Consider the following 23,384-nt stretch of genomic DNA (forward strand, 5'->3'; position numbering starts at 1 on the left):
TTCATCTGTGGAGTAAAAAGAACCACAGTGAGGAATAAACAACAGTGAGAGATAATTTCCTCACTGAACTAAGTGAGCAAAGGGGATCAGGGGATAGGGAGTCGGGACCTAGAATGCTGGTGCTCTAGGTTAGAGGGTCAGGAGTGATCCCTGAGCAAAAAGCCAGGAAAAAGCCCTTAATACTGCTGGGTGTGCCCCCACTCCCACCGACAAATAAAACAAAACAAACTCTGAAAGTCTCACAAAGATACCACTAACTACTAAAATCTAATCCTACTAATTAGTTAGTAACTAATAACTTATATGGCAAGCTGACTGTATCCCCAAACAATTAACATTAACACTCTTATAAGTCACAGAACCTAAGTAAAAAATAATAAAATTTAGCCGCATCTGGGCCTCCCATTGTTTGTTCTGTCATTGGTGCCAGATCTCTCTGCTCATTCTGTGTCTCCTGTGTCCGTGTGGAATAATGCCCCATGTGCCCGTGCTGGGACCGTGATTTGGAATGTTTCTGTCTTAGACTAGTTTCCTTGGTTGAACTGCCTTAAGTCCCCCTTGGTGTGTGAGCTCGTGCCCTGGGCTCTGTGGCATGTCTGTCACTGTGTCATTGCCAAGTCTTTTTCATCCAATAAATGTACTTCTTTTTTTATTAATATAAAAAAAAGAAAAAAAATAATAATAATAAAATTTAAAAATAAAGCAGGGCCAGAGACATATCTCAACAGACTGAGTGCAGGTTTTATGTGAGGAGACCCCGGTTCAATCCCCAACATTTCATGGTCCCCCCCATTAAAATTTTTGTTATTAAATTTAAATCTAGGACCAGGGCAATGAATAACTGGTAGACCACTTGCTTTGAGCACAACAGATCCTGGTTATATCTTGGTTATCCCATATGGTTCTCCTGCAATCCCTACAAGGAGTGACCCCTAAGCACAGAGCTAGTAGTAAGCCCTGAGTATCACTGGGTTGGCCCCCAAACAAGATAAAGCAAAAAAACCTAAATCTGTGCCTTTCAATATGGTAGCTCCTAGCATCACAGGAGTAAGCATATAAAATATGATTATGATATTATAAACTGAGATGTGCTTAAGTAAATACAGGATTTTTAAATACTGCTAAAACATAATTGCTCAATTAATATTATAGTAATGTATTGATGCTATAAATATCTATCAGATGACCAACAGGGACATGAAAAAATTCTCATCATCACTTATTATTAGGGAAATCCAAATCAAGATGACAAGATATCATCTTACACCACTGAGGATGGCACATATCAAAAATATTGGGGGTAATCTCTGTTGGAGGAGATGTGATTAAAAAAAAACCCTCATCCACTGCTGGTGGGAATGTTGTCTGGTCCAACGCCTACAGAAAACAGTATGGAGGGTACTCAGTAAACTCAGAATTGAGTTCCTATATGATCCAGCAATTCCACTTTTGAGTATCTTTTTGAGTACCCCAGGACAGAAAAGCATTCATTTAAAAGAACACAGGCACACCATTATTTATTGCAGCACTCAGTACAATAGCTAAGATTTGAAATCAACCTAGATGTCCAATAATAGATACGCAGATCATGAAGAAGTCATATATATACACAACAGAATTCTACACAGCTGTAAGGAATGATGAAATCATGCAATTTGCAGCAACACGGACGGAACTGGAAGACATCATGTTAAATGAAGTAAGACAGAAGAAGGATAAACACTAGATGATATCATTCATATGTGGAACTGAGTAACTGGATGAGGGAATGATGAGGGAATGAAATGTTTTAAAGGTGAGATGCCCAGATCCACCTTGGCCCCAGAGTATGAGGAGAAGAAAAAAAAGAATGGAGGAGAGGGAGAGAAGAGACAGATGAGAAGCGATGGGGGCCAGGTCAGCGGATTAAGGTACAAAGGTGGTGTTAAGAAATGATAAGAGACAAAGGACAGAGTCAACACACTCAAGAGACCAAAACTCTTACTTTCTCAACTTAGAAAGGGGCCTGTCAAGAGGATAGGGTGGGGGGTGGGAGTGCAGGGGGAGACAGGGTACAGGGTGGGGAGTAGGGATATGGGAGGAAGACTGGGAATACTGGTGGAGGAAAGTTGACATTGGTGGTGAGACTGATGTTATAATACTGTATGTCTAAAACTCAACTATGAATAACTTTGTAAATCTATTCTCCCCAAAAAATAATCATATAGGTCTAGTCATTTGACCAAAGTTTGCTATGAATTCAGGGTTCAGTGGTCCTGCTACTAATTATGTCAGAATTTTGTTGAATGAGAGACAATGCTTTCTTTGTAATCTATGACAGTAAAATTTTTTTTCTAAATTATTTTTGTTTGTGTTTTGCATTTTAATAACTAATAATTAGACATGTGAAAAATGAAAAACAGCTCCACATTTTGATATTTAATATTGTTGTAATATATTTATAGATGTTATTTAGCAAGTGCTAGGGCCTTTGCCTTGCGTGAGGCCGGCCGGCAGAGCCGGGTTCGATTCCTGCACCCCTCTCGGAGAGCCTGGTAAGCTACCGAGAGTATCTCGCTCGCATGGCAAAGCCTGGCAAGCTACCCGTGATATATTCAATATGCCAAACACAGTAACAACGAGTCTCACGATGGAGACATTACTGGGCCCACTCGAGCAAATCAATGAATAATGGGAGGACCGTGACCGTGACCATTATATTTATGTATATTGATTAAAATAAACTATATTAAAACTCCACTTGCTCTGTGTGCTATGTTTGTGTTTGGGGGTTATACCTGCTGGTGCTTGGGGACTACTACAATGGTGTTCAGGGGAACATGCGGTATCAGGGATTGAATATAGACTTCCTTCAGGCAAAGCATGTACTCAGCCCATTGAGCTATCTCTCTGCTCCCTCTTTTTCAGCAGGTAGGGCACTTACCTTACACATGGCCAACTCAGGTTCAATCCATGGCACCCCATATTATCCCTGAGCACCACCAGGAGTGATCCCTGAGCTCAGAGACAGGAGTAAGACCTGAGCAGTGTGAGGTGTAGCAAAAAAAAAAAAAAAAAAGACATAAAGGGAAAAATAACCTCAGTTCTATAGCAATTCAAATATTAGTAAAAATATGAACAAATACCTGATGTCTTATATAGTCCATTTGAACAAAGCAATTTGGCAAATCTAAAAAGGTAAAAAAAGTACACATAACTTTAATAATTCTAGGAATATATCCAAGAAATCTATGAACATATGCACAAGGAGACATGTTCAAACTGTAGAATTATTTGTAGAACAGAGGCTGCCAGTTATCCACCAAAGTTCTGTGAGTTTTCCCCCCACAGTGTAGGAGCTGTTTCTTGAATTAACTGTCAAACCAGCAACTACATTTCCCAGTCCTATTTGCTTGGAAATATGGAGCCTACCTGTACTTAAATTCTAGTCATGAAAAGTTAACAGGATTTATATATGCCATTTCTAGGGATAGATTCTTAAAAGCCTCAAATAATGAGCCAGAGATATTAAGCAGAGTGGACAGGATTCTTGTCTTCCATGCAGTCAACATGGATTTGATCCCTGGCACCCCACATGGTCCCCTGAGCCTGTCAGGAGTGATCTCTGAGCACAGAGCCAGGAATAAGCCCTGAACACCACAGGGTATAGACAAAAAAAAAAAAAAAGAAAGAAAGAAAAAGAAAAAATTTTAGTAAGTCTCCAATATTATTCTCCATTTCTTCCTGAATTTGTTCAATGAACAGTGATACCTTACTAAACAGCCTCAGAAATGACAGGTTATAGATGATGGTCCCTCAACTAATCTGGTAATCTTAATGACTCCTTAGAAAACAATCCTTTCTCCACTGAAGATAATAATTTCTTCTGTGAGTAAGAAATGTTATGTTAAACTTTTGAGATTTCAAGATTTACTCATTACAGCAACCAATATTAATGCAATAGACAATATGCAAACAACTCAAATGCCCAACAGAAAGAAACAAATCAGAGAAACAGTATAATAAGTAGCTTACCTTGCACAAAAGGACCCGGGTTCAATCCCCAGCACAACATATGCAACCCTAGCCCTACCAGGATTAATCTCTGAGCACAGAGCCAGGGTCAGACCTGAGCACAGCCAGGAGGGCCCCCGGCCCCCAAATATTAATAAACCAGTACAATCATACAATGAAATACTATGTAGCAGCTAAAATGGAAAATGTCTACATATCTAGGTCTGCAAATACCAAGAGGAAAATTCTTTTTAAAAAAGAGTTGTTTTAAACATTATACAGATTCGGGGCTGGAGCAATAGCACAGCGGGTAGGGCGTTTGCCTTGCACGCGGCCGACCCAGGTTCGATTCCCAGCATCCCATATGGTCCCCTGAGCACCGCCAGGGGTAATTCCTGAGCGCAGAGCCAGGAGTAACCCCTGTGCATCACTGGGTGTGACCCAAAAAGAAAAAAAAAACAAAAAAATTATACAAAATTTTTTATTATAGAAATTATAGAAAAAAAAGACAAAAAAGATCAATGCAGTTCTTATAAAGATACCGATGACATTTTTCAAAGAAATAGACAAGACACTCCTGAAATTGATATTGATATTGATATATTACCGATGACATTTTTCAAAGAAATAGACGAAACACTCCTGAAATTGATATGGAACAATAAACCCCCACGAACAGCTAAAGCAAGCTTTGGGAAAAAGAAGATGGGTGGCATCACCTTCCCCAACTTCAAACTGTACTACAAAACAGAAGTAATTAAAATAGGATGGTACTGGAATAGAAACAGACCCGCAGACCAATGGAATATAGTTGAATATTCTGACAGACTCTCAAATATATAATCACTTAATCGTTGATAAAGTAGAAAGAAATGTGAGAAAATGCTCTACATCATTAATCATCAGGGAGATGCAGATCAAAACCACAATGAGATACCATCTCACACCTCAAAGACTGGCCCACATTCAAAAGAACAAAAGCAACCGATGCTGGCGTGGATGTGGCGAGAAAGGGACACTCCTTCACTGTTGGTGGGAATGTCCACTGGTTCAGCCCTTCTGGAAAACAGTATGGACGATTCTCAAAAAATTAGAAATTGAGCTCCCATTTGACCCAGCAATACCACTCCTGGGAATATATCCCAGAGAGGCAAAAATGTATAGTCGAAGTGACATCTGCACTTGTTTGTTCATTGCAGCACTCTTTACAATAGCCAGAAACTGGAAGAAACCTGAATGCCCAAGAACAGATGACAGGTTAAAGAAACTTTGGTACATCTACACAATGGAGTACTATGTAGCTCTTAGAAAAGATGAAGTCATGAAATTTACATACAAGTGGTACAATATGGAAAGTATCATGCTAAGCGAAATGAGTCAGAAAGAGAGGGATAGACATAGAAAGATTGCATTCATCTGGGGGATATAAAGTAACAAAGTATGAGATTAATACCCAAGAATAGCTGAGATCAGCACCAGGAGGATTACTCCATAACTTAGAGGCCAGCCGGGTATCCTAGAGGAAAGGGCTGTTCAGATAGAGAAGGGAGCACCAAATAAAGGATGTTTGGAGGATCCTCCCAGGAGGGGAGATGCATGTCGAAAGTAGACTATGGACTGAACATGTTTGCCACTCAATGCCTCTTTTGCAGACCACAACACCCAAAAGGAGAGAGAGAACACAGGGGATTGCCCTGCCACAGAGACAGGGGGGATGGGGGGATGGGGGTGGGAGGGATATTATCCATGGTGGTGGAAAATGGGCACTGGTGGAGGGATGGGTATCTGATCATTGTATAATTGAAACCAAAGCACAAAAAATTGTAAATCTACAACTTTAAAAAAAATAAAATTAAATAAAAGGGGAAAAAAATAAATAAATAAATAAATTTAAAAAAAAAAAAAAGAAATGTGAAGTGGAGCAAGAAAACCCTTCTCGGCAAGCGGTGCTGAGAAAACAGGACAGCTACTCGCGAAACAATTAACTCAAACCTCTGTCTAAAGCCAGGCACAAAAGTCAGATCAAAAGGGAATGCCCTACCACAGAGGCAGGGTGGGAGGGGGGGGGATGGGGGGGGAGGGATACTGGGATTCGTGGTGGTGGGAAATGGGCACTGGTGGAGGGATGGGTATTTGATCATTGGATAATTGAAACCCAAGCACAAAAATGTGTAAGTCTACAACTGTACCTCATGGTGTCTCACTAATAAAAATTTAAAAATAAATAAAAATTTTTTAAAAGTGGACTAAGGACCTCAATATTAGACTGAAATCAATAAGGTACATGAAGGAAAATGTAGGCAGAACCCTACATGATATTAAAGTTAAAGGCATCTTTTTTTATTTTTTTATTTTTATTAGTGAAACACCATGAGGTACAGTTGTAGATTTACAATTTTTTGTGCTTGGGTTTCGGTTATACAATGATCAAATACGCATCCCTCCACCAGTGCCCATTTTCCACCACCATGGATAATATCCCTCCCCCCCATCCCCCCCCATCCCACCCTGCCTCTGTGGCAGGGCATTCCCTTTTATTCTCTCTCTCCTTTTGGGTGTTGTGGTTTGCAAAAGAGGAATTGAGTGGCAAACATGTTCAGTCCTTAGTCTACTTTCAACATGTATCTCCCCTCCTGGGAGGATCCTCCAAACACCCTTTATTTGGTGTAAAGGCATCTTTAAGGATGAAACACCACTGACCAAGCAAATGGAAACAAATATAAACAAATGGGACTACATTAAACTAAGAAGCTTCTACACCTCAAAATAAACTGTGACCAAAATACAGAGAGAGCCCGTTGAATGGGAAAAATTATTTACCCAATACCCATCAGACAAGAGGTTAATATCCAGGATATACAAGACATTATAACTATACAAGAAAAAAAAACTTCCAACCCCATCTAAAAATGGGGAGATGGAATGAACAGAAACTTCCTCAAAAAAGAAATACAAATGGTAAAAAGGCACATGAAAAAATGCTCTACATCACTAATCATCAGGAAGATGCAAATCAAAACAACAATGAGATATCATCTCACACCACAGAGAATGGCACACATCAAAAAGAATAAGAGCAACCAGTGCTGGCACAGATGTGGGAATAAAGGGACTTTTCTTTAATTGCTGGTGGCAATACAACTGGTCCAGACTTTCTGGAAAACAATATGGGCATTTCTCAAAAAACTAGAAATTGCGTTTCCATATGACCCAATAATATCACTTCTGGTAATATATCCCAAGAGTGCAAAAAAAGCATAGCAGAAATGACATCTATACCTGTATATTCAGCACTGTTCACAATAGCCAGAATCTGGAAACAACATGCATGCCTGAGAACAGATGACTGGTTAAAGAAACTATGGTACATCTACACCATGGAATACTATGCTGTAGCATTACATTAGTTTGTCCTTCCTCCCTTGCCACAAGGAACTCAGGTTTATTACAGTGCTCCTGAGGCACTTCCATTCCATTGTGTTTATCTGTAAACTCTTCCCTATGCTCTCCTCCCCAACCAGTTAATCAGCTTTTTCCTCTAATCAGATTCTGTTAACCTGTAAAGTCAGATTTTTCAGAAACCTATGATTTATATGTATGAGTGAAATATTGTCTTTCTCCTCTCCTTATGTCTTATGAATAGTTTACTTTAAAGCAATGTCCTTTATGTATAGATACAGTGAGACAGTTAATATTATGCTTTTGTAACTTAGGATTTAATTGACTTTGAATATTATTCACTCCTGGGCATCTGCTTTCTCAATTTAAGCCTCAGTGGCCCTTAGTTCCTAGCACCCCAAAAGTAGGGTCCCAACAAGGGACTGAATGGACCAAGGGCAAGCTGTGAGCTACCCTGGCATCAAAATGGGCCAGGCCAAAGTGCCACGATTCTTAACTGTAAGTTAAGAGCTTGATCATGAACAGATGCTGTCATGATCCAAAAGTAACAACAAGACTAGGACCCTGCTAGGGATAGGAAAGACTATCTGGCCTGAGCACTGTAGTCTGAGATTGAGATGGCCCTACAAGAGCAATTCTATAAGCTTAATGTATCCATACAAAATGATTAATATTATGAATGCTTACATGTTTGCTGGACAAGGAGAGGAGAAACACACCCAGAGGATTCCTTATGGTGGGTTGTCCTGATGAGAGAGTATCTGTCCTAGAAGAAGTAACCCCTGAGGGAAAGAACTATACCCCCATTGATACTGATCAAATAAAGTCACATGCAATAAAAATATGGTCCCATCATGGCTAAGCCTAATCTGGTGACACCATCACTTCCCCTCTTTAAAACACACACACACACACACACACACACACACACACACACACACACACCCCAGAGCGATACATTCTCAGAATACCCAGATTACCTCTAGGAAGAAAGAAAGAAAATGGTTTCAAAAGAAGAGTGACATGTCTTCAATTCCATATAAAATGCTTATTTCTTCAAATAATCTTAAACAATTATGATTGTTAAAAGAGGAAAAAAGTAAAGAAACAAGTATGATAATTTGTAGAAACTAAATGTGTGTATATGGAGATTTTTCTTAATTTCTGTGTTCATTTTCTAAAACTGGTAAGAGAGTAAAAACTACCAAACCTTTCAAAAGCCTTAAATGCTAATATATTTTAAAACAACCCCAAAAGTAATGATAAAGTCTAAGAAAATCAGAAAATCAGAGATTAGCTCAAAAAATGGCCATTAAAATACAAGGCCCAGAAGTCAGAGCAATAGTACAGTGGATAGGGTGACTGCCTTGCACACAGTCAAACTGGGTTCAATCCCTGGCATCCCTATGGTTGAGCCTAACCTGGTGACCCCAACAACGTCCTCTCTTTAAAAAAAAAATTCCTGAGTATAGGAATGATAATTTCTGAGAGCAGAGTTAGGAGTAACCCTGAGCATTGCTGGATGTGGCCCTAAAATGTACAAACAAGAAATCCGAGGCCCAACAGCTGCCAGGCCTGAAGTTAAGCATCTGCTTCAGCAGTGCTGGGGTCCCCAGGGTCACCAGACTACACGCTGCACTGCTTGGGAGGCCATGCAGTACTAGGGGTTCAAACTTGGATGCACTGAGCCCTCTAAATTTTCTTTCCAGTTTCTACTTTATTTTTTATTATTTTATATTTTTCCTTTTTTCTCTTGATTTATTTATTTTTTTAATACTAGTGTTTTAGTCTTTTTTTATTTTTATTTTTTAATTTTTATTAGTGAGACACCATGAGGTACAGATGTAGACTTACAAATTTTGTGCTTGGGTTTCAATTATACAATGATCAAATACCCATCCCTCCACCAGTGCCCATTTCCCACCACCACGGATCCCAGTATCCCTCCCATTCCCATCCCCCCATCCCACCCTGCCTCTGTGGCAGGGCATTCCCTTTTGTTCTCTCTCTCCTTTTGGGTGTTGTGGTTTGCAAAAGAGGCATTGAGTGGCAATCATGTTTGGTCTATAGTCTACTTTAGCACGCTTCTCCCATCCTGGGATCTACTTTATTTTTTAAAATACAATACACTTTTTGTAACTAGAAGTCTTAAATTGTGAGAATACAAAGTTTAATACTTTCGTGGGAGGTACCTTGGAGCCATACATGGCAGTACTGGGGGTTACTCCCAACTTCCAGTTCAGTGCTCAAAGGTCATTCCCCAAATGAATATTCATTGCCAAGGATCGAACCTGGGGCACCCACCAGGCACTACAGGTCTCTGAGCCCCCTATTAGCTCTAGAAATATAATACATTTTTAGTAAAGCAGGTGAAAGCAGTAAGAACTGAGTTGGGAATATAATTCAGCAGTAGAGCATTTGCCTTGCATTGTATAGGGTCCTAGATTTGATGTTTTTCCCCACAAAAAAAAAAGAGAAAGAAATAAAGGTTTTGATATAATATCTTTTTTTAAAAAAATCTCAGTTCAGGTTGGGTAGATATAACTTAACTGGCTGAAGCATATGTTTTGCATGCAGAAGAAGACTAGGGTTCAACCTTTACCATGGCATGTTCCAATAAGCACCACCAGGAGTGATCCAAACACAACAAAAATCTCAGATCAACTCTTAGCAGAATTTATTATGTGTTGTAAATGTGCTTATATTATTAACCTAGACATATGATAGTATGCACATAACTAATAATATAATACAACTGCCCTCAAATACTTGCTCAAGTATTCTATAAAACTTAGAGCATGGGACAGAGTGATAATACAGAAGGTAAGGTTCTTGCCTTGAATCCAGCCAACCCACGATTCTATCCCCTGAACCTCATATGGTCCCCTGAACACAACCAGGAGTGATAACTAAGCACAGAGCCAGGAGTAAGCCTGAGCACAATCGAGTATCCAAAAAAAAAAAGAAGAAAAAAAAAGAAAACTTAGAGCATCATGATTCCCCCCTCCATGTGTGCATCCTTCTCTATCCATATATATTAATAATCTACATATATTTAATGATATTATGCATATATTCATAATATAGGCATGTACAGATATGTATGAATACACACATGCACCTCAGAAATATTCAGTATATCTTTGAGTATTTTGTATTTCATAGAATCTGTTAATTTCATTTTTTATTTCCCCTCAGATATGATTCCACCATCTGAAAAAAATATCTACCATAAGTAAGGACTAGAGCAGTATAGTCTTTTAAGCTTTGTTGTTTCTTAGGCTGGTATTAGATTCATGATTTCATCCATGATTTCCCTGCATAAATTTTTAACTTAATTGCCCATTCCGTGATGGTTAATTTTATTACACAAAGAAATAATCGATAAATACATTTAACCGGCACATAAAAACAGCAGTAGTTTGTAATATTCTGTAACAGGAGAAAAGTTGGAACTGTCAACTTTTGTTATTGCCAAATAACTCTGTGGAACTTGAACGCTGTCAGTATACCTCCTTTACCATGCCTGACATGAAATCAGCTGTCATGCAAAACAAGCTGTTAATCCCACACAGCATATCAAATATGAATAACATTTCATTTCATATTTTCATTTAGGCTTTTTTGGGGGGCCACACCCAGTAAGGGAGATCAAACCAGGATCAGCTGTATGCAAGGCAAGAACTTTAACCTCTGTACTATCTTCTCCAGTCCCTAATGTCATATTTTGTATACAGATGAGTAATTAACATTTTTTTCCTTTACCCCAATGGATTATTTTGGGTAGACTTCACACTGAATACCACTGTTTGGTCTAGTAAATGAAATACAAGTATTTGTTGACAAAAAAATAATAATTGGTCAAAGCATGCTGTCAGTCTGTTCAGCTAACGTACATGCTTTGCATACAGGAGGCTCAGGTTCGATCCCTTTAGCACTGTCAGGAGCAACTCCAGTCCCAACCTGATCTACCGCCAGCAAGATGAGAGTAGCCCCTGAGCATCAAGTGGGCCCCAGAAATGAGTGAAAGAATTAAACAAAACCTACAAGAACAATCAATGAGGACTGGATTTTGTGGAGGGACACTGAGCAAAGTGGGAGAGAATAGAAGCTCATGTTAAAGGAATAGTATATTATGTGTAAAGGTGAAGCCACGTTCAAACTAACATATTAGCAGTTTAAAAATAGTTGAAGTGCAGTTTCTAGAGGTACAGAGGTGAGATGGAGTAGGAGGATAGTGATTCAGCAATGAGACTAGTGATTAGAAAGTTTTCTTCAGATTTTAATTTTTTTCTTCTTCAGATTTTATCTGGAGGGCAAAGTAGAGATAAGTGAGGAAGGTATACAGGAAAGATTGTTGACCTTGTCCAAAAAGAGAGCTGGCCTCTGTCATTCCCCACCCCCTCCTGGGAGGTAACCTCTACAGCCCTAGAATTTCTGGAGTAATCAATGTCTTTTGTTATTCAAGGTGGACCCCTTGAACGAATTACAACACATTGAGGGAAGACTGGAAACTATATACAACCATGTGGACAGTCAATAAATTTAAAATATAAATTCTGGAGGGGCTGGAGCAATAGCACAGTGGGTAGGGTATTTGCCTTGCACGCAGCCAACCCAGATTCAATTCCCAGCATCCCATATGTTTCGCTGAGCACTGCCAAAATGATTCCTGAGTGCAGAGCCAGGAGTGGCCCCTGAGCATCACCAGGTGTGACCCAAAAAGCAAATAAATAAATAAATAAATAAACTCTGGATACTGAAACTCAAGTGACCATTTTGGGCTGGCAAAACTTATTGAACACTTGGTGCCTGGAAGACTATGCCTTGAGGTCTGGCTAACTCTGAGTAAAGAGTAAAAATGTTTTAAGCAGTTGATGACAATTGATTTACATAATCTAAATTTTAGCAGAGGTTTCAAAACTAATTTTGCTTACTGCCCATATTTCATACACACACAAAAATACTAAGTGAACAAGCAGGAAGCATTCCCTCTCCATAGCTTCCTAACTGCACCTGAGACTACTCTCTCTGTCTGTATGTCTGTCTCCTCCGCCTCTCTCTCTCTCTCTCTCTCTCTCTCTCTCTCTCTCTCACACACACACACACACACACACACACACTCACAAACACACACATGTCCCAGTGGCCCCAACAGGGACAGTATTGATTGCCCATTCTGGGAAACTATATTCAACTATATTCTAAAGGAATCAATTTGGCTACAATGGTGAGAATGTATTAGAGAAGACTCAGATTGGCAAGAGATAACAATGAGGAATGTGACAAGAGATGACAGGGGGAATAGAAGACACGTTTATGAGATATTTACAAGACAAAATTTGTGAGGGAGGGATAAGAAAATGTAAAATCAGAAATGGACCCACCAGAATGATAATCAAGTTTTAGTTTTCTTTGGGGGAGTAGAGGAAGAATTGGATTTGGTTTTAGATTATTTAACTTAAAAAAGCCTTCAGGAAATCCAGGTAAGGTCTTTGAAAATCTTCTTGAGGAGGTGGGAGGCTTTACCTAGAGCTCTAGAGGCAATTTCTGGAGCACCTCCCCAGTCCCAGAAATCCAGGTGAAGACTTTTTACTGTAGGTAGTCAAAGCAGGAACGGAGGAAAGAGCTGGAGTCCAGAGGTCAGGGAGATCGCTCAAAGAGATGGTGCTCATACCTGCACATAGAGGCCTAGATCCCAAGCACTGCCTGGTCCTCTGAGTACCTACAGAGGTGGGAGTAGACACTGAGCACCTCTAGGGGTGACACAAAAACAAGAGTTGGGAATCCAGCCAGGGATCTAGCTCAGCATGTGTGAGGCCCTAAGTGCCATCCTCAGCAGCAGAGGGGAAATGTGGGTAGAGTTGGGATCTCAGGGGTATAGTGATGCCAACAGGTTAACCTGTACCTGCGGGGCAAGTGCATCAGCATTCTGATGGTGCCTTCAGGCTTCCTGATACCCCCAAATTGTCGCTGTGACTTTGGCCAGACTCCAACAACTTGGGACCAAGTTTATAAAGAAATTAAATGGCCAAAAGCTAGGTATGTGGGAGCCACACCCCCAAGCCACCTCAGGCTCAGCTATACAAGCTCATTTATTCGCCTTAGTTCAGAGACCATAGATAAATCTCGAATTCTCGAGATCCAAAGCCACAGATAAGCTCAGACCCACGCATGGCTGAACAAACTGGGGTAAATCTGAGGGGGGCCAGTTGGCCTGGTGGCTCGCCCAAGCAGGGTCCCCAGCAGCCACTTGCTTCCACAATCCAAAATCGCCGCCATACCCCCAGCCTGACTCCAGTCTCAGGATGGTCCTCACCAAGATATAATTGCAGAAAATTTTGTAATGTGGTCTTAGAGTACCAACAGCCCAGGCCCCGAGACACAGTAGCAAGTTCCAGAAGACACCAAAGTGCCAGAGATCCCTCCAGGCCCCATACCAAGCCAATTTTACCAGAACACACCAGATGGAGCAGGTGCAGTCTCCCCCACCTATTCTGGATGGAATGCTGGTGACCAAGAATTTCCACAAGCAAGGCCCAGGTATGTGGGTTTCAGGATGATTTGTCTCCAGGCACCATCTTAGCCCAACAACAGCCCTGGCCCAAAGACACAGTAGTAAAAGACACCACACTGACGGAGACTCTCTGGGCCCCATACCAAGCCAATTTCACTGGGGCACCCCAGATGGAGCACGTGAAATCTCTCCACCTACTCCAGATGGAATCCCGGTGACCATGAGCTTCCACAGACAAGTCCCTCCCCCACCCACCCCGTATGCGGGTTCCAGGACTAAATCTCCAGGCTGCATGGTGGCAGAGGACCTGGACTGTTCCTCCCCGGCTCCCACCAGCCCAGCAGACTGGCTGTGAAGCACACAATTTGCCTCTGGGTGCCATCTTAGCGCACCAGCAGCCCTGGTCCAGAGACTCCAAATTGAATCACAAAATGGATTAGGGCCATACAGAGATGTCTCTGGAACCCAACCATTTACAATCTAGAAATTTATATTTACAATCGTGGCCGCTCAAGCTCTCATGATCTTCAAAATGAGCAATGGAAAATAAATTATCTAGCGTCTGCCTCTGACAGGTAGGCTTGATCGGTGGTGGGAAAATTCGAGCAAAACATAATGCCCAAAACCACAATACTCAAAAGGAGAGAGAGAACAAAAAGGAATGCCCTGCCACAGAGGTGGGGTAGGGGTGGTGGGAGGGATGCTAGGACCACTGTTGGTGGAGAATGGGCTCTGGTGGAGGGAGGGGTACTCGATCACTGAAATGCAAACACAAAAGTTTATAAGTATGTAACTGTACCTCACAGTGGTTCACTACTGGAGCGATAGCACAGTGGGTAGGGTGTTTGCCTTGCACACAGTCAACATGGACTGGAGTTCGATTCCTCCGCCCCTCTTAGAGAGCTCGGCAAGCTACTGAGAGTATCTCGCCTGCACGGCAGAGCCTGGCAAGCTACCCGTGGTGTATTCAATATGCCAAACACAGTGACAAGTCTCACAATGTTACTGGGCCCGCTCAAGCAAATTGATGAACAATGGGAGGACAGTGACAGTGACAGTGAAATAAATAAAAGTTTAAAAAAAAAAACCATAATGCCCAAAATTAGAGAGAGAGTATCGAGGAAATTGTCTTCCACAGAGGCAGGGTGAGGACTGGGATTTGGGGGGTGGGGGTGGGGGATACTGGGGACATTGGTGGTGTAAAATGTGTACTGGTGGAGGGATGGGTGTTCCATCATTATATGGCTGAATCTCAAACAACAAAGCTTTGTAACTCTATCTCATGGTGATACAATTAAAAAAAAGAAAGCAATGTGGAGTATGTGGAGTTCATGCCCAATTCAATCAGTTTAATCAATGGCTGAACAAATAGCAGTACTCCTACATTATTTAAAAAAAAAAGAGTTGGGATCCATTAGTATTATGGGGAATCATTGGTTTTAACTACAGACAAGTTAATCTGATTTGTAAAGGTCAAGGTTAAACATAAACCTTAAAGACTGACAGAGTATTAAAAGTTCACAAACGATAAAGTGAGAGGCAAAGCAGCAAGAGGCAGCAGAAAACCCTGAGAAGTATAGTTTGCACTGAATAGTTGGTTTTTCCAGTGCAAACTTTCTCCACTTCTCAGATTAAATACCTATTACTTTTTTACCCTTTTTTTGGTTTGATTTTAGGTCACACTATATGATGTTCAGGGACTACTTTCACTCTGAATTGTAGACGGAAAGGGGGAATGAGCAGTAAGAGAGGGCTCCCACCTGTGCTCAGAGATCCATGTGATGGCAAGGGTAGCAAACCTGGGCTCCTAAATGCAAATCAAGTGCTCAGCCCACTGAGCTATCTCTCCAGCCATTCATACTTTTTAATGAGGAAAAAAAATGTAGAGGTCAGGAATGTGGCCCAAAGAACTGGAACAGAAAGAGCTGGTATGCATATATACAGGGTCTCAGATTCAATCCCCATCACTACACGGTCTCCCTGATACCACCACCAGGGATATAGCTCTGGTCTCCACCAAAGAAAGAAAAATTAAAAACGATGTATTTGGGGGCCAGGAAGTTAGCTCAATGCACAAATGAGGCCCCAGTTCCCTCCCTGGCACCAACAGATGTAGCCCTGATGACCCCAACACAGCACAGCCCAAGCAGCTCTGTATTGTCTGCTGTCAAGAATCACTGGGCTGAGTATTATCAGAACTGTTCCCAAACTCTGCTTAAGGTATCCCCATACAAATATTTTGGGGGTAACTGAGATGGAAACCAGGAACTCAAACATGGAAAACATGCAATCTGCCACTCATATCCCAGGCTCTGAAAGATGTAGTTTAATAGGGTTTTTTTTTTTAATAGTTCCTGTTTTCAGGCTAAACCCAAAGACAGAGGCTTGCTCTTCAAGCACACACTTATCTCGCTTGCTAGTCTCTATACCTGTTTTCTCAAACTCTGGAGAAGTCCCTATTTTCTCTGGAATGCCCTTTCTCTCCCCTCATGTGTTTCTAAGAAAATGTTGTTCAATAAAAACTATCTTTCTTCAGGTGGAGGAGGGGGAAGGAGATAAAATCTAGGTCTTCTACAGCACAAAGTACATGCCCAGGGCCAGAGCAATAGTACAGCAGTTAGGGCATTTGCCTTATACACAGCAAGTCTGGGTTTTATCCCCAGATGTATCCCATACATTCCTTAAGCCCCACCCGGAGTGATCCCTAAACACAGAGCCAAGAGTAAGGCCTGAGCACTGCAAGGTGCTCCCCACCCTCTCCCCCCACCAAAAACAAAACCCACAAATCATATGCTCAATCAAATGAGCTTTCTCAGACCCAGATGTAGTTTTAAATAAGTAATTTTTTATTTTTAATTTTTTTGACTTTGAGGCCACTTCCAGCAATACTCAGGATTCATTTCTGTAAGTTACAAGGATTGATGCGGCTCTGCCATTGGCAAGACAAGTATATAACCCCTGTACTATCTCTCAGGCCCTAAATAAATACAGTATAATTTACATCTATATATTTTTTCCATTTATACTTGTAAAAAGTGTGAGACAATGTTTAATACTTTCCTGACCTTTCTCAAAGTCATAAAAGATTCACATAATTCAATGTAACTAAATTATTACTTCTAAACAATGACTTTCTTTCCCAAGCCATTTGCAAAGTACCCACCCTCATTACTACAGAAACCATCTGGAACTATTTAACTTTGCCAGGATGCTGGGGTATCTATTTCTCCCAAGGGAAGTACAACCCAAACTAATGAATAAATGAAGAAAATGCTCCAAAAATGTAATGACATATAGCTCTAGTAAAGATTTCAAAAATTGTTTCTTTTGAAATAGATTATCCTCAGTATAATATAGAGAAATAAAGTATACTGTGTTGATATCTATGCAACCTATATTCTATATTCACATATGCTATAAGATCAATTAGAAATTTCAAAGATATAAAATACTTCACCTCCATCATGTCAAGTATATTCTCTCATTCTAAAAGAATTTCAGAAACCCCCATTAGGATTACAAGATTTTTAAAGTCAGAAATCCCAATTTTAAAATATTAGAAAATAATCTCTCATGCTAATATTTAAGTTTCTTTTGTTTTTGTTTTTGGTTTTAGTCCACACCTAGAAATAAAAGCTCTGGGATCACTACTGGTGGTGCTCAGATGACGATATGCAATGTAAGGGACTGAATAAGGGCCAGCCGTATGTAAAACAAGCACCTAGACCCCTGTACTATCTCTATGGACCAAGTTATCTAAATAAAAAACTAAAAAATTATTTTACAACTAATAGCTGTTGAAGGTACAGTAACATTGATATTTTTATTGACAACAGAAACAATAATTCTAAAATAGTGCGTTAATTCATCATTGATTCTAAGGTTTAATAAACTGAAAGGTTTTACTTAGCTGGACCTTTAAAAAATATATAACTATGACAATGATAGTTGGAAATGATCACTATGGACAAGAACTGAATGTAATGGGATATACATGATAAACTTTCAGTACTGTATTGCAAACCATAAAACCAGAAGGAGAGAGAGGAGAGAGAGAAGGAGACAGAAGACAGAGACAAACACAGAGACAGACAGAGAGACAGAGAGAGAGAGAGAGAAGAGAGAAACTGGGAATATTGGTGGTGGAAAATATACACTAGTGAAGGAACTAGTGAAGGACTGGTGTTGAAACACTATTACTGAAACCCAATCATAAGCAACTTTCTAACTTTGTAACTATGTATCCCACAGTGACCACTGACCACTGTCCTCCCTTTGTTCATGGATTTGTTCAAGCGGGCCCAGTAACATTGTGAGACTTGTTTGTTACTGTGTTTGGCATATCGAACACTTCCGGGTAGCTTGCCAGGCTTTGCCTTGCAAGCGAGATACTCTCAGTAGCTTGCCGGGCTCTCCAAGAGGGGCTAAGGAATCGAACTCCGGTCAGCCCTGTCAGCCACATGCAAGGCAAACAACCCTACCCGCTGTGCTATCGCTGCAGCCCATCCCACAGTGATTCAAATATATATATATATATATATATATGTGTGTGTGTGTGTGTGTGTGTATATACATGTATATACATATATACACACATATACATATATACATATATCAGGAGGGGGCAGCTGGGGAGCAGGTATATATACATATATATACTATAGCATATAATATACTATAGTATATATACTATATACATATATATTACTATAGCTAGATGCAGCGATCTAGGATAGGGGTAAGGCACTTACTTGCCTTGTACGCAACAGACCCAGATCTGATCCCCTGCACTACGGTCCCCAAGAATCAGGATAAGCTCTGAGCATGGCTGGGTCTACTTTTTACCCTCCCCCCCAAAAAAGTACAAATAGCCCATAACAGGGATCTTTCTTATGCAAAAAGACCTTTGTCATTTTCAGATTCTTTTTCTTTTTCTTTCTTTCTTTTTTTTGGGGGGGGGGGTCACACCTAACAGTCTTATTCCAGGCTTTCTGCTCAAGGGACCATATGCAGTGGCAAAGATTAAACTGGAGACTGCATGTATAAGGCAAGTACCTTTACCACTGGACTCTCTCTGGCCCTCGAATTATTTGTTTTAAATATTACATGTTGTTATTACTAGTTGAGATGATAACCTAAGTACATATTTCCCATCTTGAAGCCTGCAGGCAAAATCTTTATCTGAAATATAATATGGAAAATATTTTAAGTTACTATTGTTATTTTGTCCATTAAAGCCTTGATCCTTAGGGACAGCATGGGGTTGGGCACTTGCCTTGCATGCAGTCAACCTAGGTTCAATCTCCATACAGTCCCCCCTCCCCCAAGCACTTCCAGGAGAGATCCCTGAGCATTGAGTCCAGGAGTAAACCCTGAGCACAGCCCGGTTCAGCCCAAAAACAAAACAAAATTACATTTAAAAATCCTTGATCCTTTACTTACCTGTGTAACTATTTGTCACAACCCAGTCTGGAGTTTACCAAAATAAACCCTTTTGAAAAATCCAAAATATTTACTACCCTTTTTTGGGGTGGTGGTGGGCAAACCCAGGGTGCTCAGGGCTTAATGCTCCTGGCTCTGTGCTCAATCAACACTCCTAGCACGCTTGGGGCTATATGCAGAACTGGGGATTAAACCTGGGTCAGCTGCATGCAAAGCAAGAGCCCCATTCACTACCTTTTTACAGCAAAATTTCAACTAATGTACACACTAAAGCAGTATCAAGAAGAAAAGCACCCTTTTTTTTGGGGGGGGGGTAATACTTTCTGGTCTGTCACTGTCACTGTCCTGTTGTTCATCGATTTTCTCGAGCGGGCCCAGTAACATCTCAATTGTGAGACTTGTTACTGTATTTGGCATATTGAATATGTCACGGGTAGCTTGCCAGGCTTTGCCGTGTGGGCAAGATACTCTCGGTAGCTTGCCAGGCTCTCCAAGGGGGCGGAAGAATCGAACCCGGGTTGGCCCGGTCGGCCGCGTGCAAGGCAAACGTCCTACCCGGTGTGCTATCACAATGGGATTTTTCTATATTTCTAATATACTGACAGGAAAAAAACATGAGAAACTTAAAACTGGTAATAAGCATGTGTTTGGGTCACACCCAGGTTACTTCTGGCCATATGAGGATGCCAAGGATGCCAGGGATGGAACCCCCAGTCAGCCACATGCAAGGCAAAACCGGAACACTGTACTATGTCTCTGGCCCTTGTTCAATACTGGCCACGACTGGAGTCCAGCGAATAGGGTGCTGGCCTTGCATGTGGCTACCCGCGTTCAATCCAAACTTCCGTTCTCAATTAGATGGCCATTTCAATGTCTGAATATTTTTTTCTAATTTATGTCCATATTAAATTAATCTTGCTTTCCTTTCATATGGAAAAACATCCATCAACTTATAAGATCTTTATAAAGATTTCACTAAAAAAAAAAACTGAATGCAAATGTTTATGGCTTTTCTATCCTAATGACTTTTTTCAATGGACCTTCCCTAGTTAAGTTTAATTCTGCCACTGTATTTGTAATCAGAGAAACTGTCAAAATAGAAATAGTCTGAGAAAAATTTTTTTTCACTTTGGTAAACATTTTGTATTTTATTTTGAACAGGAAGTTGAACGTGTTTTCATATAATGTTAAAAGTGACATTTCATAAGTCCTTTTCTAAATGAACACTACAAAAATATGCTAAAATTTGATACTGTTAAACTGAGTAGGGGTACTACACGACATTTGATTTTTCACACAGCCCAGAAAGCATTACTTTGGTCATCAGATAGTATTTCCAAATTTAATTTTAGATATTTATAAAATGTGGGATCTCAACACTGTCCACTTCTACAGCAGACAGATCAATGTTTATTTTCTATAGATAAGTTTCGGCTTTCACAGTAAGAACGATTTAATGAGAAGTCTGCTAAAAAGAAAGTACACTCTCTGGGATCATCTCTTAATTTAGGCTTCCGAGAAAATCCAAGTGAGTTTTAACTTAATTGCAGTGCATTTTGCAGTAGAGAACTTTTATAAAGGCCAGGGAGTAACACCTTTCATTACAACTATGAGAAGCATGCCAAAAGACTATCAGGGCTTATCAATGATTTTGGACATTTGCTAAACAGTCGGTCATCTTCTGCTAAACAATTCCAGTTTTGAAATCCACGCAATTGTAAACCGTTTCTATTTCAAGCCCATAAAAACCAGAACTGGGATGAAAGGCAAAGCCTTGACCTTTCTATTTTAGACTTTCATCTGTGTAGCTAAGCCATCTGCTTTCTCTCCCTACCCCTACTTAATGGACTGAAAATACTGCATCTAATTGCAATTTGATCAAACCCGCCTGGCTTTCCCACTTTAACCAATCGCATCTTCTGTGTCTTTCACCTGAAGGCTCCCCTTGTCCATTTTCTGTTCCCTACCCAACCCCCACTTCCCCGCCAATTCCTTCTCCCCTTCCCTAACTCGCCAACCTCTCAAGCTCCCAGTCTCCCGCGTCCCAAAAGCCACCATCTAAAAGAGCTCGGCGCTCTCGGTTCAGATCCCGGGGACGGAAAACTGCCTCGAGTCTCCCTCTCTCCCCGCACGGTTCTGGGGCCGCTCTGCCAATCTGCTCGTTGTTGTTGCGGCTCCAAACGCAAGAGGCATCGGGCAGCTTAGCCTAGAAAGGAGCCGCGTCCCTCCGCCGCTACACCGGGGACTGGGACCAGCAAAGACCGGCGGGAGTCGGGGGGAAACGGGGGGCTCCCGGAGGAAGCCGGGCGCGGGGGAAGACCGGGCTTCCCAAGGCGGGAGGGCGAGATCCTGCCGAGGCGCCCAGCGGGAAAAGGGTGTGTGCAGAGTGGAGCCAGAAGTGGGCGGCCGCGGGGCAGCGAGCAGGGGGCCCGGCGGCGGGCGGGGACGCCTTCCACCGCGCCACGCGTGGGAGTGGGGGAACGAAGCGCGGAAAAGAGAGCAACTGGAGCGGCCGAGGAAAAGAGCGTCGAGGCCGGCGCGGCGCGGACGGCGGGCCCACCCCCAGCCCGGCTCCGCTACTTAACTATTTGTAGAGCTGCTGCAGGCACAGGTCCAGGCTCTCGCCCTCCACCTCCTCGCGGGTGATGCGCTCCGACAGCGGCCGCGGGAGCGGAGGCAGCGGCGGCAGCTGGGGCTGCGGCGGCGGTGGCGGCGGCGGCGGCACGGCCGACTGCCCCGGGGCTGCGGGCGCCTCCACCTCCTCCTGCTCCACCACCACCACCTCCTCCTCTTCCTCCTCCTCCTCCTCACCCTCCGCCGCCGCCGCGGCCGCCGGTTCCTCTTCCACCGCCTCCTCCTCGGGCTCGGGGTCGGGCTCCGGCTCGGGCTCCCCTTCCTCCGTCGCAGTTACGGGGGCCGCCTCCCCGCCAGGTTCCTCGACCGAAGCAGCCTCAGCCGCCTCAGCGGCTCCCAGTTCCGACTCAGGCTCGGGCTCCGACTCGGGTTCGGGTTCCGGCTCGGGTTCGCCGCCACCGCAGGGTCCGCGAAACTCGCCCAGGAATAGCTCCAGGAAGCGCCGGTAAGTTTTCTCCTCGGGGCTACAGCCGGCCATCGCTGCTCATGCCCCGGGGCCGACCTGGAAGGGGGTGGGGAGCCGCTCAGGAAGAGGAGGGGGCTTGCTTTCGAGCCTCGGGCTCCCGCAAGGGCGGTTAACGGCCGCACGGGCTGGAGCGATCAGCACCGGGTTGCCTGGAGAGGGCTCCCGCAGGCGTGCGCGCCGCCGAGCGCGGACGTGCGCGGCCCGGAGGCGGGGGCGGAGCGCGCCGCGCGCCCCTCTCGGGTCTGGAGGGAAAGTTGGTGGCGGGCGCGCGCACGGGGTCCACTGGCGGCCCATCTTCTAGCCCTCCCGAGAGCTCAGCCCACGCTGCCTAGAGACAGTTGCCATGGAGACCGGTTCTAATTAAGATTTTCCAGGGTCCCTCCCGTCGAGTCTGCAGAGTCGAAAGGACACTCGACTCGCCCGCTCTCCAACTCTGAATGTCATTATTGTACGGGATACCCTCACCTTAAGAGGGTAAGAGTGAGCGAAAGCATCTCCAAGTACCGGTGTTGCTTCCTACCTGGATTGGATTTACCTCTTAGCTAATGCTTCTGCCTTGCCTTTCAGTCCTTCTCAGTTGAAAGATGGCACACTGTGAACACCTTTTGTTGATGACACTCGTGGAATAAATCGATTTGAGAGGTGGAGGTAGGGAGGGCATCAGAAACCTATCAAGCTGGTGAAGGCCTTTGCATAACATTCTCTTACTTGATTCTGTGAAGTGGTGTATTTACTTCTCAGAAATAAGATGAAGTGTTAAAATGAAGTACTTGACTTGCTTCAAGGCATCAAAATTATTGACTATGCTTTGCCATGGGAACCCAGGCTGGCAACCTCCAGGCCTTTTCCTTTACTCATCTCTACCATTAAAGATTCAACAATGCATGCTCTCTATAAAACATTATTTGTATAGGGAATAAAAGTTTATTAATT

The 23,384-nt window shown here is 42.5% G+C and overlaps 1 protein-coding gene across 1 annotated transcript in view; it reads right to left on the reverse strand.

The window, feature by feature from the left end:
- PPM1E (protein phosphatase, Mg2+/Mn2+ dependent 1E) overlaps positions 1-23,082 on the reverse strand; it is a 165,525-nt gene extending 142,443 nt beyond the window's left edge. The window contains exon 1 of the mRNA XM_056127539.1: positions 21,937-23,082. Coding sequence (XP_055983514.1) covers positions 21,937-22,463 — 527 coding nt within the window. The 5' untranslated portion in view covers positions 22,464-23,082. The remainder of the gene's footprint in view (positions 1-21,936) is intronic.
- Positions 23,083-23,384: the final 302 nt, after the last annotated feature.

The sequence above is a fragment of the Sorex fumeus genome, unplaced genomic scaffold (assembly GCF_029834395.1).
Source record: "Sorex fumeus unplaced genomic scaffold, SorFum_2.1 ptg000063l, whole genome shotgun sequence".
Lineage (NCBI taxonomy): Eukaryota > Metazoa > Chordata > Mammalia > Eulipotyphla > Soricidae > Sorex > Sorex fumeus.